The following is a 19,002-nucleotide window of genomic DNA, read 5'->3' as shown; positions in this document are numbered from 1 at the left end:
TTTCCTTCAGAAATCAGGAAAAAGTGGTTGACCCCCATATAAGCCCCCTTCCCAGTATCACTCCCCTCCCCAGTATAGCCCCTTCTACAGTATAAATAGCCAGGTGGGCCCCCAGTGTGAGACAGCCCCACTCCCCATAGCCAGATGTGCACCCACATCTCTGCTAATTGTCAGTGCCCCTCACGTCTGCTTAGCTCCCAGTGGCCAGCCTCTTCTTGATACAAATCCTACTGAAAATTAGGGACATTGCCAAAGACAGATCTTTCACACCCTGGAATTTGGACTGTCAAATGACTGTTGCTGATTGTCTAGTGAATTCTGCTATAAGGGAATTTACTCCAAAGTATGATTAAGTGAAGCTGGACTCACCAGGGCACTGAGAACTTCCCCTGGAACTGCAAAGCTGCAGGCAGAAAATATAACTGCTTAGCCCTAGAGACACACAGCCCACATCATCTCCTTTGCATTTCACATGCTGCTTTCCTGTCATCTTGTATAGTACTGAGTATGTGCAGGGTCAGCAAAGCATGCAGGGAGATGTAGTCTCTAGAGCACAGGTGTCGAACTCCAAGCCTGGAGGGCCAAAATCCATGCCAGTGTTTAGGATGGACTGAGAAAGAGAGGAATGTGTTCTACCTGATGGACCTCACCTTTCCTGATTCAGTCCCATCAATTCATTTGAGCTGTGTCAAAAATGTGTGAGGACCTAGGACCTCGGCCCTCGTAGGACCGGTTTGACATCCCTGCTCTAGAAGATTGTCATAGTGTTTCACCCAACTCCCTCCCCCCCTGCTGGGAAAAATTCATGCGGCCCCTGCCTGCCATAAATGCCTTTGAAGTTCCCTAGAATTCACTCCCTCTACTTCCCCCTCCCTCCCCCCTGCGATGTGGCCGGGAAAAGTCTGTTTCTTGTGGGTTTTTTTATTGCTGTTTCTCCTCTCTGCAAGGCTGAGCTGTTAGGAGCCAGACTCGGGACATGTGCTTTGTGTGACAGGCAGACACTCAGCGCTGCATACGGCTGTGGCTGTAACTCCTTACCATGTCAGAAGCACTGACAGGGAGTTGCAGCCACGGTCGTATTCAGCGCTGAGTATAATCTCAGTGAGTGTCTGCCTGTCACACAAAGCACATGTCCCGAGTCTGACTCCTAGCAGCTCAGCCTTGCAGAGAGGAGTTTCCCGACTACATCACAGGGGGGAGGGAGGGGGGAGTAGAGAGAGTGCAATCCTCCGAACTTCAAAGGCAAGAAGAGGCTGCGTCCCTTCTCTGTAATCCCGCACGCTTTCAGAAAGGTCTGTCAGCTCACTACCGCACGCATCATGTTGCGAGGACATAGGGGAATGGGGAGCACAGCCAGCTGACTCGCATACAAGCCGAAGGGGGGGACTTTTCAGCACATATTTTGTGCTGAAAAATTCGGCTTGTATACGAGTATATACGGTACGTGTTTTCATGAATTTCAAATTTTACAATTTTTTCGCAATAGTGGCCCTTAAAAACCGCTATAAATAAAACAGGCAAAGACGCAGCACTTTGCTCAAACTACCACCCCACAGCCTTGCTCAATTTTGACTTAAATCTCTATGATAAGATCCTGGCCAACAGATTATCGCCACATATGAAGAGCCTGATACATTACGACCGGCTTCATTCCTACACGTGAGGCCAGGGATTGTACAATCAGGACGATCGGGTCACTGCACTGGGCGCGGTCGAAGGCCTTACCTATGATGCTTCCATCAACAGATGCGGAGAAGGCTTTCGACTGTATCCAGTGGGATTTCACCCTCAGTACTGTGCAGCATATTGGTTTGCCTCACTCTATGATAACCACATGATGGCCCTGTATACAGGTCCACTTGCCCGTATCAAGATAAACGGGGAGTTGTCTGACGCATTTCGGATCTCATACGGGACGCGACAAGGGTGCCCTCTTTCCCGGTTTATCTTTGCCCTCACCCCAGAACCTCTTCTGCGCAATATAAGAGGGAATAGGGATATACAGGGTCTTTAACTCCCATCTGAGGAGCACAACATTGCCGAGTACAAAGAACGATTTACTTTTTTATATTACGAATCTGCATATTTCCCTCCCTAGTTTGTTAAAGGAATTTTCTACTTATGGGCAGTTATCCAACTTTAAAGAGAACCTGAACTAAAAATTCAAAAAAGTCTAAAACAAACACGCCATACTTACCTCCCATGTAGTCTGCTCATAATCTCTTTCTCCTCTCCTGCGTCCTGTCTGTCCACTGTGATCAAGGGAATTCTCTGTCCTCCATCTTAAAAATGGCCATTACCCCATAACAGCTTCCTGGTATGCACACTGTTAAACGGTTATATTGCTCACTTGAGCCATAGTGAAACATGCACATTACCTTGCACATTACCTTGCACATTCCCCTGATAGTTAATCAGGAGTCTGGAACCTCATTATGTTCTAGGTGGCAAGCAGCCCTGGACAGAGAGCTCAGATACCCAATGGCAGAAGATAACCCTTCTATCCCATAAAGTGCCAATTGCTACACAGATACAGGAGTCAGGATATAAATGACTTACACAATAGTATCGTACCTCAGCCAGACTCCATAGGATGTGCCCAAATATCAGCCCATTGTGCTGACGACGTGCTACACATACAGGGACCCTTCTGCCTATCTACTGGAGCCGGGCAGCTTTAACTGCATATTGGGGGATCGGTGAGATCTATCATGTCTGAAAGAGGAGCTGTTAGGTATAAGGTCTCAGAGAAAATAAACACATATATCAGTAGCTAAAGATTGGCTGTACTTACTTTACATATGCATTTCACTGTCCACGTTTGGATTTCACAGAATTTGTATATAGTATATGCAGAGATTGATGCTCCTGACAGCTCATGGCAGGTTCCATGTTTGTCTGTCTCCTATGAAGCCAAATGTGTCCTCATGTCCTGCCTGCTTCCTGATCTCAGAAAAGCTCGTACTGAATAACACAGTGTGCAGTGAATATTAATCAGCCATGTGGCTAGGAACAATAGCGGACTCCTGCAGTGTACTCTGCCCGGATATTTATCAGTGCTACGCGCTGGACTGATTACAAGCTGCTGTAACGTCTCATTAGCAGCCGAGGGGAGGGCCCCAGAATGCTTTGCAGTATGGTATGCGGCTTGCGTCCTGCTTGGGTCTAACAGCTTTGCTGATAAGCACACATCAAATGTAAGAGAGATTTTTATCTTCAGTAATGCCTTTTTGGCTTCCTTCTAAACTGTTTAACACAGGAGAATAGAGGTTTAAATTAGCTTCTGCAGCCTGACAGTTACTCTTTAAATCACTGGGATAGACCCTTCCTTTGATCCAACTTACTATCCTTTATAATAAAACTTGTGTCTCTGTGTAGCTGGGTTCGTGCTTTTTGCTACTGCGCATGTACACAGCACGGACCCAGCTACACAGAGACAGGAGGACGGGGACAGGGAGAAGAGCGCGCGGCGAAAAGCACAGACCTAGAGCCCGGACTTAGATCCGCTAGTTTACTCCATAATACACCTAGTGGTCTTGGAAAATATAAAAAAAAAAAAAATATCTGTCTAAGCATTTGATTATTGCGGTCCGGTTGCTCATAGCACGCCAATGGAAGTCTACACCGGCTCCCTCAATAGGCGAATGGCTGAAAGAGATGCAACATTTTAGGCAGATGGAGTATCTCACCCATTCCTTGTATGATGATAATGAACAGTTGGACCGTACCTGGGCCCCCGGCTTGAATATGAGGAATACAGACAATGTATGAATAATTGGCCTACTGGGTGACTGCTATAAGAGCCCCATACACCTAACAATTTTCCCACTGATATACAGCAGATTCGATCACTGATCGAATCTGCTCTGAAATCGTTGCGCAAACGCTGACAGAACGATCGATTTCCGTCTGAAATCAATCATTCCTGTCGATTCCCGTTGATCCGTCCGTGCGCAAGATTTTTAATCAATCGCCGGCGGGTTGGGAGAGCGTCGATAGCGGCGTTTCGAATGCCCGACGCAATACAGCTGAGATACATTATCTGTTCCGGCCGGCACAACTCCCCCGGTCTCCACTGTCTTCTCCACTCCGGGCTCTAGGACTGCAGCTTCACTGAACTTCCTGTCCCGGTAAGAAGTTTAAACAGTAGAGTGCCCTCTACTGTTTAAACTTCCCCTGGACAGGAAGTTCAGTGAAGCCAGCCGGACCGGAGACCAGCGCGTAGAAGTAGACAGCGGAGACCGGGGAAGTCGTGCCGGCCGGATCAGGTAATGTATAGCTGGCAGCGGCGGCTGCTCCAGATTGTGATCGGTTTCATGCTGAAATCGATTCGCAATCTGTTTGCATTAAAGGCAGCCATACGATCCCTCTCTGATCAGATTTGATCAGAGAGGATCTATCTGTTAGTCGAATCTGATGGCAAATCGACCAGTGTATGGCTACCTTAAGACTGAATCTTGATCAATTCCAATCTGACTGGACATTACAGCGTCAAACCAGACTTGGGTTATCTAGACACTTTTCATTCCCTCCTCTATTTCTGGCTTTTTTCTTCCTTTCTATGACTATCATAACTCATCAGGATGACCCTGAAACTGGGGCTATGTGAATCAATACTCCTAAATTTGATCATTGGGTCATCTTTATAATATTATCCTACCGAATAAAAGCTAAGTGTCGCTGCGTCCAGCAGTTTTGTCCCTGTGTCCCAGGATTTTTGTTACTACGCATGCGCGCAGTAACGGACAGCTGGGACCAAGGAGCTGGACGGGCGAGCGAGGTGGGCGGGTGCAGGCAAGCGAGGTGGGCGGGTGCGGGCGCGCCTGGTGCGGCGGTTGCGTGCACGCACATGGCGGCGGCGGCAGCCGTAGACCTAGAGCCTGTTTTTAAACGGGCTGGGTGTACTAGTAGGTTATAATTTCTTACTAACAGACTACCTGGATGACTGTCTCTTGGGACTCCGGGTAGTCTTATTTACCGCTCTGAAAGGATAAAGACATAGAAAATGTTTGATGTGTCTATACAGGTTGTTATATTCTCCTAGCACGTGGGCTCTCTCTCTCTCTGGCCTGAGCTCCCGTTATGATGTGCTAGTACTGGATTGCAATATTTATCCTACATGTATTTGTGTACTTGATAACATGTATTTGTACTACTTTTGTAGTATTGCTTATTCTATTGTAATATGTTTTTTTGATTAAAGATGTAAGAAGAAGATCACTATACAAATTACGGAGATATCAGACGGTCCAGCCAAGGGTCGCTGCACTCACCTGAATGTCTGGCTTTTCCATGCTGGACTCCAGAGGCTCGAAGTGATCCAGTTCGTACTGATATGGATGAGCAAACCTGGAGGATGACAGAGAAGATGGAGGAATAACTCATCTGCCATTACTGGAGACTGAGAATTCATTGTGTCAGATGGAGAGCCAACGTGTCTGTCACGTATCTGACAATGTGACCCCATCCTGCAGGAACACATTATTGGCTCTATATATGGGCAGTGCGTTTCCGCTATTGCTTGCAGACCACACATCTCTGCTCCGATCATCTCGCCCACAGGGAGTGCTGCTGTTTGGGTTCTGGTTGTGTGTTTAACAGACTTTCAGAATCAATTTTATTTGGCCAAACAAGTTTACACTTAAAAGGGACACTTAAGCCAGGACAACAACAACAAAAAAAAAAAAAAATCAGCTTTACTATCCTAGGGCTTCTACCAGCCCCCTCCAGCCATCCCGTGCCCTCACAGTCACTCACGGAGCCTCCGGTCCCCCACCGCCAGCTAGTTTGGTTTTCGATGACAGGCCTGGCCATGCGTATTTTTCTTCCCGTTCCCATCCGCAATAGCATCCTATTATAGTGCAGGACGCTATTGAGGACAGGAACATGGAGGAAACGCGTGGCCAGGCCTGTGCAGGCGTAGAAAGCCCGCCGACTCCCTGTCAGCAAAAAAGAAACTAGCTGGCGGCGGGGGCCTGGAGGCTCAGTGAGTGACTGCGAGGGCACGGGACGGCTGCAGGGGCTGGAGGAAGCCCCAGGCAAGTGGGATTTGTTTTCCCTGGATGTATCCTTTAAGAAGAATTTACATTCTGATTTGATCATAAAATCCAAATTTCGGATCGATATTTTTCCTTTTGCATTTGACCAAAGAATTTCACATCGCTTTGCGCCACACATGGCAGTTTTCTATGTAATTCAATCATAAAAATTTGCGTGGAAACATCGTATCTGAAGGAATTGTACTGTTAATGGGCACTTTTACAAGAATGTGACTTGGCAGTTGCTTAAAGAGAACCCGAGGTGTGTTTAAAGAATGTTATCTGCATACAGAGGCTGGATCTGCCTATACAGCCCAGCCTCTGTTGCTATCCCAAACCCCACTAAGGTCCCCCTGCACTCTGCAATCCCTCATAAATCACAGCCGTGCTGTGAGGCTGTGTTTACATCTTTAGTGTCAGTCTCAGCTGCTCCCCCGCCTCCTGCATAGCTCCGGTCCCTGCCCCCGTCCCTTCCCTCCAATCAGCAGGGAGGGAAGGGATGCAGGCGGGGACTGGAGTTCTGCAGGAGGCGGGGAGAGCAGCAGACTGACACTATAGAGATAAACACAGCCAGCTCTGACAAGCTGTTTGTCAGCAGCGTGGCTGTGATTTATGAGGGATTGCAGAGTGCAGGGGGACCTTAGGGGGGTTTGGGATAGCAACAGAGGCTGGGCTGTATAGGCAGATCCAGCCTCTGTATGCAGATAATATTCTTCAAACCCACCTCGGGTTCTCTTTAAAGAGACACTGAAGCGAAAAAAAAAATGATATGATTTGTATGTGTAGTACAGCTAAGAAATAAAACATTAAGAGCAGGGACATGAGTCTAATTGTTTCCAGTACAGGAAGAGTTAAGAACCTCCAGTTGTTATCTCTATGCAAAAAAAGTCATTAAGCTCTACGACTTTCAAAGTCGTGGAGAGGGCTGTTATCTGACTTTTATTATCTCAACTGTAAGTGAACTGTTTACTAGAGGAGAGGTCATTAGTTCACAGACTGCTCTGAAATAATCATTTTGAATGCTGAGTGTTGTGTAATCTGCACATATTATAGAATGATGCAATGTTAGAAAACACACTATATACCTGAAAATAAAAGTATGAGAATATTTTCTTTGCTGCTAATCTTCTAGTAATTATTCATAGTACACAACCAATTCATTATATCATATATTTTTTTCCGCTTTAGTGTCTCTTTAACGGACTGACAATATGATAAGACACAAACCAAGGACAGTGTATAAGTTATAGTGGCAGTGAACAGGGTGAGATGTGGTGATGGTCAGTTCCACGCTGAATGCTTTCCAGTCCCAGCAGCTCTGCAATGCGCATGGCTACTGCCTGACGGAAGAAGCTTCCTGTGCCTGAAAGTTTTTGTCTCATAACTTCACGTATTAACACGTTTCCCAAATGTACATGCTGAGACTTGTGTGCCTGTCACTCCCCCTGCACCTCTGCGCATCACAGGGGTCATTAGAAGGCTTAAAGAGAATCCGTAACTAAGAAGTGAACTTCATCCCAATTAGTAGCTGATACTCCCTTTCCCATGAGAAATCTATTCCTTTTCACAAACAGACCATCAGGGGGCGCTGTATAGCTGATATTGTGGTGAAACCCCTCCCACAGTGTGATGTCAGTGCCTCACAGCACTGAGGTACTGATATCACACTATGGGAGCCTTGTTGCATTGTGGGAAATAACAGCTGTTTACAACTGCCCAAAAAAGCAAGCAGCAGCTACTACCACAGACATCACCTGCCAGCAGTAAAAATGTCACCATGTGATAAATGTCAGAGTGTAAATCAGGGAGAAGAAAGATTTTAAGATGAGCAAACACTGACTAAATCATTTATACAGAATTATTGTAAAAATGAAGCACTTTATTATTTACACGAGTTCCTTTTTAACCTCCTGGGCGTTTCGCCGCTCAGGAGGTTTTGTCATTTTTTGCCCGATTAGTAAAGAATTGTGCCTAATGGCTGTAAACCCTCTAGCTAGCTAGAACTCTCCGGCACCCTCTGATCCCTGCCGCTCCCCCTTTATACGTTACCCAGCCTGGATCCAGCGATCGCGCAGCCCCCCCGGACAGCTCCGGTCTTCACTATGGGAGGATTGCAGATGACGTCATGCGCAAACCCGATCCTCCCCATAGAGGGTCCAGAGCTGTGCGGGGAGGCTGTGCGATCGCTGGATCCAGGGGGGGAAATGTATAAACGGGGAAATCGCAGGGGAGCGGCGGGTGCCCGACACTTTTACTAGCTAGCCTAGTGCTAGCTAGAGCGTTTACAGTCAATTTGCACAATTATGGGGGACTCCTGGGGCCACAGAGCGGTATGCCTGACACAGTGTCGGGCACACCGCTAAGGAGGGTAAGTAAGGAACTCTGATTTTACGGTCGGGAAGAACACCCACTTCCCCACAGACAGCTCAGCCTGCGGGTGCAATTTCTGTGATGCAATTCTGGCTGCATTTCTGTCCAGAATCTGCCCATTTTGTGGAACCGAGAGAAGTCTAAATACAAAAATCATAACAATTCACGGTGTTCTCCATCTTGTGAAAGTTAAATAAAGACAGAGACAAGACTCTAAAGATGCCGAAAGTTCCACCACAGTAAGTTTAGGAATTGCATTAATACAGGAAGTCAGAAAACCAGGATAACAAAAACCATCAAACAGGAGCACTAACAGCTGTAATATCCTGAGGAGGTTTTCACAGGAGAATCCTGGGCCAGATGCAGCTACCTTTATCTCCTGAATTTTCTCCAGGTGAGATTTTCACATCTGGTCAATAAATCGCCTTATAAACCACCAGCAAGCAAATACTCAGCATAAGTTTGATTGAATATTTCATCTACTGGTTGGTACATTTTCAATTGCAAAATTATGCAGTTATTTTAAAGAGAAGATGAAAAACTATCTCCCAGGAGAAAAAATAAATGAAAAAAGGAACTGAATCGGGGCCTGATCTCCTTATCTTCTCCGTGTGTGATGATTGGAATACGGACTGATTTGCTTCTCCAGAACGATGGCTTTTTGCAGTGAGCTTACTCAGCTGTCTCCATTTATTGGGAAAATAAAACCATCAGACTTTCAAGATAGGGAAATCGGCAAATTCTTCCAAATGAAGACAGATAGAAATAAAGCCACAAAAGAGATACTACCGTATATACTCTATACTCAAATACAAGTTGACCACGTGTATAAGTCAACTCCAATATTCAACCCTCTTAAAGAGAGTCTGAAGCGAGGAAAAAAAATAAATGCTTTTTTCCCCCCAGAATCCTCTTCAGGACTATCGCCCAAGATGAATCGCCGCATCCCTGCAGCCGTCCGAGGTCTCTATCCCCCCCGAAATCCCCCGGGCAGAATCTTCCGTTACCTACTGGAGGAGGTAGAGCTTTTCACTGTAGCGCTGCCTCCAGTCCGTTCAATCACCACAGATTGTCGTCTCTCCCCGCCCCTCCCTTTGAAAGAAGACAGAGGAATTTTTTGACTCCAGTATAAGTCTACCCAGCAAACTTAATGGCTGCACTTGGGGCTCAGGAGGGGTTAATGACGGCACTGCATACAGTATTGCAGCCATTAACCCCTCCTGTCCCTTATGTGCAGCCAATACCTCCTCCAGGCTCCCAAGTGCTGCAGTTATTAACTCCCTTTTATGCAGCCCAGTATTCCTCCCCCTTTCCTCGTTAATTGTTGTGGCCAGGACTTTCACACCTGTGTTTTCTTGGTATTTCCTTTATCAAGAAAGTATCACTTACCACTGGGTACATTACTGCAAATGGGAATGTCACTATTAGTACACACATTACTCAGTGTGCTCAGTGCTGCCTGTGACTCGTGTATAAGCCGACTCCTATACTTTTATGAAGTGAATCAGACCTACATTTCTAGACTTATACTCGAGTATATACAGTAAACGGTTTTCAGGCTGGGTGTTGTGTGGAGGCGTGACTTACATGTCCTCGTGACTCTGCTTCATCCGCTGCTGATGGATAAAGTCCGCCAGGGCCGGGGGGACGTCCAGGTCTTCGGGGCGTTGCTCGCGCTCTCGCTTATTCCTGAGCACTGAGAGAGGAGAGGGCGTCAGTCATCCGTCATACAGGGAGGCGGCAATACTCAAAACTGCTGCAAACAATACCTCATCCCAGCGGCTACAATACTCCGGGGAAACATTAAAAAGGACATTATTGTGCGTGTGTCCAGCTTCCAGTGTCAGGAAAGGGAATGGAATCAGGCATGGCAAATTAACCAGTTCGGCCTATCTGGACGAGCTTCCTCGTCCAGATAGGCACTGCTGCTCCCGCCGCATAGTGCGCGCGATCGGGCGCACTCCTGCCGCTAGCCCCCCGATCAGTGAATGGGAATATAATTCCCATTCACCGATCTAACTTCCCCGCAGAAATACCGACGCTTTCTATCCAGTGAGCACGGTATTTCTGCCCCCAGGAAACTTCTCCTCTGCTTTTAAGTTCCTGGATGCGAGATCGTTCGCATCCAGGACTTTTTTCACTGTGGCCATCTTGTGGCCAAATAGTAAACTGCACCCACATACATTTTAAATTAAACAATTATAATATTTTACATTTAAAATAAGCAGTTTCCCTCCCACACCAAAAATTACCCACATACATTTATTAAAAAAAAAAAAAAAAAAAAAAAAAAAAAACACACAACATAAATAGTTACCCAAGGGTCTAAACTTTTTAAATATGCATGTCAAGAGTGTATGTTATTATATTATTTAAAATTATAAGCTTATAAATAGTGATGGACGCAAATTGAAAAAAAATGCACCTTTATTTCTAAATGAAATATCGGCACCATAAATTGTGATAGAGACATCGTTTAAACGGTGTAATAACCGGGACAGATGGGCAAATAAAATGTGTGGGTTTTTATTACGGTAGCGTATATTCATTTCAAACTATAATGGCCAAAAACTGAGAAATAATGAATTTTTTTTTTCATTTCTTTCTTAACCTTCCTGTTAAAATGGATTTAGAAAAAAATAATTCTTAGCAAAATGTACCACCCAAAGAAAGCCTAATTGGTGGCGGAAAAAACAAGATATAGATCAATTCATTGTGATAAGTAGCAATAAAGTTATAGGCGAATGAATGGGAAGTGAACGTTGCTCGGATGCATGAGATTTTCGGCACTGTGGTGCTGAACCGGTTAAAAAGGACTCCGAGCACCTCTCATGGGCATGCCATAAAGACTCCGACCAGTACTGCAAAGTACTTAAAGATGCATACCTTTCTGTAGCTTGTGCTCTCCTCTTTCATTTGATACCTGAATCGCCGCTATACATCAAACAGTTTTCTTTCGATTTCATCTCGGCTATGTTATAAGTTCCGGGTCACCCCTGTCTTCTCTGTTAGACAAGTGCATCACTGAATGAAGCAGGAAGAGGAAGTGACACGCATGGCCATTGCAAGAGGCTCCTCCAGAGGGGTCATAGCACGACTTTGTTGGAAGTCATCTGGCTTTGCCTCCTGGGCGTTGCGCACGCCGGAGGATTTGCAGCCGACAGTCCCCCAGTATCATTTTTGCGATCTGATAGTTGTAATACCTTCAGCCAGCACTAGGCTTGCTAGCAGTGGTGGCCGACATCCTTGGATTACTTTTGATGCCCCCGATCGCCGCTAAATACATTACCCCGCCTGGATCCAGCGATCGCTGCAGCCTCTCCGGACAGTTCCGCTCTTCTCTATGGGGAGGATCGAACATAGAGAGGACCGGAGATGTGCAGGGAGGCTGCGCCGTCGCTGGATCCAGGGAGGGGGTTACGTATTTAGCGGCGATCGGGGGGATCAAAAGTAATCTAAGGATGCCGGCCACCACTGCTAGCTAGCCTAGTGCTAGCTGAAGGTATTACAACTATCCGATCGCAAAAAATTATACTTGGGGACTCCTGGGGACAGCCGGCGGTATGCCTGACACAGTGTCGGGGATACCGCTAAGGAGGTTAAAGGCATACCCCATAAGAGGAGCTCAGAGTCCCTTTAATGCGGTTAAAGAGCCCATTAAAGACTAATGAAAGGAAAGGAATGTAGAAAACCAACATAGTGCTGGCGAGGTGAATTTATCACCAGTATTGGCTGTAGCTGGCGGCTGAACCATACGCACACACAGCTGGGTCACCTCCCGGGAGGAGGAGCCGGGAACAGTCCCCTCCCAGGAGGAGGAGCCAGGAACAGTCCCCTCCCAGGAGGAGGAGCCAGGAACAGTCCCCTCCCAGGAGGAGGAGCCAGGAACAGTCCCCTCCCAGGAGGAGGAGCCAGAATGATCACTCTGCGCACTGAGCTCACCTTCAGGCAGCGGTTTCTGAGCATTCGGCTTTATGAAGAGCTTCGGAACGAACGGCGTGTTAGAGTTGTCAATTCTCTCTCTGAATCTCAGCTGGGGTCGCGCGATATTTTTTGCATGAAGCAGCCGGAAAGTCTCCGCCTTCCCTCTCTTGCTGGAATCAGTGGTCTGCAGGTGTGAAATAAAACGTGAGACACAAGAACACTCCAGCAACACCAGAGGCCAGACGTGACCCCGGGGGATACCCCGATTCTGAGCAGGGAGAGTGAAATGAAACATGCGAGCTGCAGGAACACTCCAGCAATACCAGAGGCCAGACGTGACCCCGGGGGATACCTAGACGCTGAGATCGGCTCACCTTGCGGTTCCAGCTGGAGACTATCGTCTTTGGGGCCTGAAGCCCGGCAGGTAGAATAGGCTGCTGATTCCGAATCACCCCAGAGGCTTCATCCAATAAAATGCCCTGAAAGAAAGAGGACCGGTCATTGGGGGACACAAGTGCTGGTGGAGTAGCAGAGATATAGGGGAGCAGACACGGAACATTAAGATTGCCGGCATTTACACAATTTACATAGCGGCTCGCATAAATTGTGTGACACGCTATATACAGTGGCTTGCAAAAGTATTCAGCCCCCGTGAAGTTTTCCACATTTTGTCACATTACTGCCACAAACATGAATCAATTTTATTGGAATTCCACATGAAAGACCAATACAAAGTGGTGTACATGTGAGAAGTGGAACGAAAATCATACATGATTCCAAACATTTTTTACAAATCAATAACTGCAAAGTGGGGGGTGCGTAATTATTCAGCCCCCTGAGTCAATACTTTGTAGAACCACCTTTTGCTGCAATTACAGCTGCCAGTCTTTTAGGGTATGTCTCTACCAGCTTTGCACATCTAGAGACTGAAATCCTTGCCCATTCTTCTTTGCAAAACAGCTCCAGCTCAGTCAGATTAGATGGACAGCGTTTGTGAATAGCAGTTTTAAGATCTTGCCACAGATTCTCGATTGGATTTAGATCTGGACTTTGGCTGGGCCATTCTAACACATGGATATGTTTTGTTTTAAACCATTCCATTGTTGCCCTGGCTTTATGTTTTGGGTTGTTGTCCTGCTGGAAGGTGAACCTCCGCCCCAGTCTCAAGTCTTTTGCAGTCTCCAAGAGGTTTTCTTCCAAGATTGCCCTGTATTTGGCTCCATCCATCTTCCCATCAACTCTGACCAGCTTCCCTGTCCCTGCTGTAGAGAAGCACCCCCAGAGCATGATGCTGCCACCACCATATTTGACAGTGGGGATGGTGTGTTCAGAGTGATGTGCAGTGTTAGTTTTCCGCCACACATAGCGTTATGCGTTTTGGCCAAAAAGTTCCATTTTGGTCTCATCCGACCAGAGCACCTTCTTCCACATGTTTGCTGTGTCCCCCACATGGCTTGTGGCAAACTGCAAACGATCTTCTTATGCTTTCTGTTGACAATGCCTTTTTTCTTGCCACTCTTCCATAAAGGCCAACTTTGTACAGTGCATGACTAATAGTTGTCCTATGGACAGAGTCTCCCACCTGAGCTGTAGATCTCTGCAGCTCGTCCAGAGTCAACATGGGCCTCTTGACTGCATTTCTGATTAGCGCTCTCCTTGTTCGGCCTGTGAGTTTAGGTGGACGGCCTTGTCTTGGTAGGTTTACAGTTGTGCCATACTCCTTCCATTTCTGAATGATCACTTGAACAGTGCTCCGTGGGATGTTCAAGGCTTTGGAAATCTTTTTCTAGCCTAAGCCTGCTTTAAATGTCTCAACTTTATCCCTGACCTGTCTGGTGTGTTCTTTGGACTTCACGGTGTTGTTGCTCCCAAGATTCTCTTAGACAACCTCTGAGGCCGTCACAGAGCAGCTGTATTTGTACTGACATTAGATTACACACAGGTGCACTCTAGTCATTAGCACTCATCAGGCAATGTCTATGGGCAACTGACTGCACTCAGACCAAAGGGGGCCGAATAATTACGCACACTCCACTTTGTAGTTATTGATTTGTAAAAAATGTTTGGAATCGTATGATTTTCGATCCACTTCTCACGTGTACAACACTTTGTATTGGCCTTTGACGTGAAATTCCAATAAAATTGATTCATGTTTGTGGCAGTAATGTGACAAAATGTGGAAAACTAAGGGGGCTAAATACTTTTGCAAGCCACTGTACATTATACACGCTATATACATTATACACGCACCGCTTCACTAACATGTTCTGCATCTCAATAACTTGAAATAAAACACACTAGTACAGTTCCACCCCACAACACTATGCAGCAGATATATACAAAACAGTCTGGAAACTGTCACTTTTTTTTAAAGGAACAGCATCAGTCTTTATTCTTCACAAGTACAAATTCTCCTCGATTGCAGCCATGAAATGTAGACAGGTAACAAAAGATCCAATTCACAGAATTTTTGGTTCTGTGAATCGGATCATTTGTGAAAAACCCCAAAAGTCTCTGGACTGTTTTGTACATTTCCTGCACCTCGCTGGCCACCTCCGGGGATTACGCGATCCTCTCCCCATCCTCACCCCGACCGATTGAGGCTCCCAGACGTGAACAGACATCCACTGGGCCGTATGACCGTTCACTCACACAGCCAATCTTTATTGGCCACTTTTACCACCTCCATGCAGAATGAGGGTTAAAGAGGAACGGTCACAAAAATCTTAAAATTTAAACATGGAAATAAGAAGTACATTTCTTGCAGAGTAAAATGAGCCATAAATGACTTTTCTCCTATGCTGCTGTCACTTACAGTAGGTAGTAGAAATCTGACATTACTGACAGGTTTTTGGCTAGTCCATCTCTCCATGGGGGATTCTCAGCATGGCCTTTATTCTTTATAAAGACACTCCCTGAAAAAAAAAAATTATACAATGATGCTGGTCAGCCTCCCTGCTCGCTGCACACCATTTTGGCAGTTGGATGGAGCAACTGCCATTCACTAAGTGTTTTTAAAAATAAAGAAAACCCTGAGAACCCCCCATGAGGAGATGGGTTAATTAAAAGGCTGTCGCTTCTGTCAGATTTCTACTACCTACTGTAAGTGACGGCAACATAGGAGAAAAGTCATTTATGGCTCATTTTACTCTGGAAGAAACGTACTTATTTGTCTGTGTTTACATGCATTTTAAATTTTAAGATTTTTCGCAACAGAGGTCCTTTAACAGATTGTGAATACTGTGATCAGGGTGTGTAGGTAATTTCTCGTACTACTCGGAGGCAGTGAAATTGGCCAAGATTGGATGTGTGTACCAGGCTCCTCTGGGTACCTCCAGTCACTACGCTGCCCCCATTGCCTACACACGGATCACACAACTCACCACTCTCTCCAGAACCGCATCGTTGGCATCCACCAGCAGATCAAACTTGTCTTCCAGGATGGCAGCTCTGCTGCGGTCGCGGATGTTGCTGCGACAGCCGTGATACTGCATAATCTGGCTCATGCTGCGCACAGGGACAAGCGCACCCAAAAGACGGGAAAACAGGAGGTTAGAAGAAGAAAATACAAAGGAAAGGAAGAGAAGCTTCATATTGTATAAAAGTAAATCAGAAATGAGTTACCTGCCCAGAGGGAACCCTCTGGATCCACAGCGCAGGGGCCTAGCAATAGCCATAGCAGCTGCTAGGGGGCCCTGGAGCAGAGGGGGGGGGGGGGCCTGGAGATGAGAGGGGGGGGGGGCGATACCTGATGTATTCAGTATTAACATTCTTGGGTGACTCCACCCTCTGACTTTGCCTCAGTGCCCATGGACCATACGTAGTCTTGATTTCATGGGAATGTAAATTGCCCAGTTCACTCATATCCATAGGGTTGCTTAAGAGCGCCTCCATCTGAGGGCCCCATCAAAGCTTTGCTATGGGGCCCCATAATCTCTAGCTACACCACTGCCACGGGGCAAACAGTGGTGGGACGAGGGGACTGGGAAGACTCTGCAGGATCCAGAGCCTCCCTCTACATAGGTGAATATTAACTTTTACAGCTCTGCTTCAGAGTTGCTTTAAAGTAAAAAAAAAAAACAACTTAGTAAATGTCAGATTACTCTAATCCCATCAAATATACATTTAATCTTTATTATCAAGTTGTCATTAGGTGATCTCAAGTACAACTAGAATTAAAAATAGATATATATACACATCTAGAATGGTGTAGGACTTGTGTAACGGTTTGCATTATTATATGTGTAGTGTGTGCTGTGACTTCGCTGACTGACTTAAAAGTGAACTCTGAATAAAGTTTGTGTGACTAGATAGTGAACTTTGCGAGACTGGAAAATGAACTTTACGTGAACTCTGAGACACCCCCCCCCCCCCTTCTACCTCTGGAAGCCCCTTATCCTGTATCTTCACCATCAAAGGTTTATTCCCCCCTACCTATATACACCCCTATGCTGCACCTTCACCAGAGGTTTACTCTATACCCCACCTATTACCCCTGTACCCCCCTATTCTGCATCTCCCCCACCAGATAACGTAGTGTAGTGGCTGGATAGTGTACTGGTTACCGCCTTTGACATGGGAGACAAGAGTTGGAATCCTGGATAGGGTCAGTACCTATTCAGTAAGGAGTTCAAGGCAAGACTCCCTAACAAGGTGGCCTCTTGAGCGCGTTCAGATTATTATTACGTACCAGTGAAGCAGATGATCGCCCTGCGACTCGCAGAAGGAGCGGAAACCAGGAAAGCTGCGATAGAAATCAAATTCATCTCCACACTGCGGAAGACCGGTGGAAGCTTTGGTGGCGGAGACCACTGTTCCTAGAGCGTACTGGAGGGACAAACCACAGAGTGTCACATATATGTGGATAAAACTGCAGTTACCACAATATCCGCAGAATGTTACACTGCACCCCCTCCCCCCATATATGCAGAGTGACTCTGTACAGGCTGATGGCCGATAAGACACTAATACTTCTGGCTTGCATGAAAATTTATTGCAAAAATGTATGCAGCTTGGAACCTCACTACAGGCCTCAAAGCAACGCACATGGCCTTTCCCCTCCCCCCTCCATAACATAGTGGGCGTGACCCACAGGAAAACACAACAGCCACATCCAGAAATCTGGATGCAGAAAAACTGATGCAGCACTAGTGGAAATAGGCCCCAAATATGGCATATGATTAAACACTATCCGCTTGGTTTAGTAAAGCTGGGAGAGCGGCGGCAGCAGCTGAGGCCGGGGTCCTGCCATGTGACTCAAGAATTGAAATGCTCTATGTATGGATGTACCTGCTGGGAGCTTTGCATTAGCAGCGGTGAGTTTTACGCAGGAAGCGGCAGTTAGAGCATCAGTTGAGGTAGCAGTTACAGCAGTAGTTGGAGCGGCAGTTGGAATGGCAGTTAGAGCATCAGTTGGAGTACATTTGAAATCGGCACCAGTAGACTTGGGCGCAGGATACAGCCGGTATATGGCTGACCCTGCTGCTGCACAAGTCTGGGCCGATTTAATTACTATTCCCCCTCCAGGCCGCCATGGATAGTGGGGGAATGAAATAATTCGGCTTCCAGCGGCAGCGATTGCTGGAGGCCGAATTATTGTGTTTTTAAGCAACTTCGGCTCCGTCTTCTGACGTTACTCACTGAGCGCTGCAATAGGAATGATTCCTATTGTAGTCTATGGAGGCGCCGGCTGCGCCCAAATCTAGCAGCGCTGAAAAGCACTGCTCTGCATCAGTTGGGATAGCAGACATCTATGGGGTTGTACCAGCGGGTCACCTAGACTAGCTCCCAATATAGAGTAATATTACCCCCTCTTATATAACTTCCCATCCCTAATATTACCCCAGCTGTACCCCAATATAGAGTAACAAGCAATTGATATTACATTATAACCTCTCATATGACCACCTCACCCGAATATATATATATATATCCCATCTTACTACCAGGTGTACCCCCCAAAACACAGTAACATTGCACTATTTCCTCTTATATGACCCCCAAAATAGACTAATATATATTCCCAGTATTGCCCCCAGGTGTACCCCCCCCCCCATTCACAGTAACATGACACTATAGCCTCTTCTATGACCCCCTCCCCCATATTATACTGCTCTATACCTCCCAGCATGCAGTAACATTACATGACCCCCCCCCATATGATATATATACACCCCTCCCCCATACAGTCCACACTCCAGACTCATGATACAGAGAGCCACGCCCATTATTGGGGCCCCATATTATACATACAGTAACATTATATCCTCTGACATTACCCCCTCCCCCCACATGAGCCCCCCCCCCCCCGCAGTCACGTGGCTGTGACGTCACACCTTGATGAAGGAGTCTGTGTCGGGGAAGCCCGGGATCGCTCCGGTCTCCTCCATCTCTCCGGCCGCTGCTGCCCCCGGCGCCGCCATGCTACTTCCGACCATCCGCTTCCGCTGAAGAGAGAGCGCGCCTCCTAGTGACGTCACCGCGCGCTGCGGCCGCCATCTTTACTGTGGGCAACTTACCCACACCCCGGATCTGACATCCCCAGCTACAGTCACTGCACAACCAGCCCAGGCTCCATGTCATGATTGTTTCATGCAAATATTATGCAGATTTTATTTGTTTTATTATGCAGAATTACCCAAATTTACTTCCTGCTAATTCTTAAAGGGAA

The 19,002-nt window shown here is 46.6% G+C and overlaps 1 protein-coding gene across 2 annotated transcripts in view; it reads right to left on the bottom strand.

Annotated features, from left to right (window-relative positions):
* The window catches only part of EXOSC10 (exosome component 10), a 57,910-nt gene extending 39,120 nt beyond the window's left edge, over positions 1–18,790 (bottom strand). Inside the window, exons 1-7 of one of the 2 annotated variants that reach the window (XM_068238765.1) lie at positions 18,668–18,790; positions 17,023–17,159; positions 15,716–15,839; positions 12,707–12,811; positions 12,351–12,516; positions 9,996–10,104; positions 5,274–5,349 (exon numbers count right to left, since the gene is read on the bottom strand). In XM_068238765.1, the coding sequence (XP_068094866.1) occupies positions 5,274–5,349; positions 9,996–10,104; positions 12,351–12,516; positions 12,707–12,811; positions 15,716–15,839; positions 17,023–17,159; positions 18,668–18,769 (819 nt within the window). In that variant the 5' untranslated portion in view covers positions 18,770–18,790. Of the gene's footprint in view, positions 1–5,273; positions 5,350–9,995; positions 10,105–12,350; positions 12,517–12,706; positions 12,812–15,715; positions 15,840–17,022; positions 17,160–17,621; positions 17,727–18,667 lie in introns of those variants that run through there. The other variant, XM_068238766.1, reaches the window with a different exon arrangement.
* Positions 18,791–19,002: the final 212 nt, after the last annotated feature.

The sequence above is a fragment of the Hyperolius riggenbachi genome, chromosome 6 (assembly GCF_040937935.1).
Source record: "Hyperolius riggenbachi isolate aHypRig1 chromosome 6, aHypRig1.pri, whole genome shotgun sequence".
Taxonomy (NCBI): Eukaryota; Metazoa; Chordata; class Amphibia; order Anura; family Hyperoliidae; genus Hyperolius; species Hyperolius riggenbachi.
Note: the sequence above shows the minus strand (reverse complement) of the source record. Positions and strands in the feature narration are given on the sequence as shown.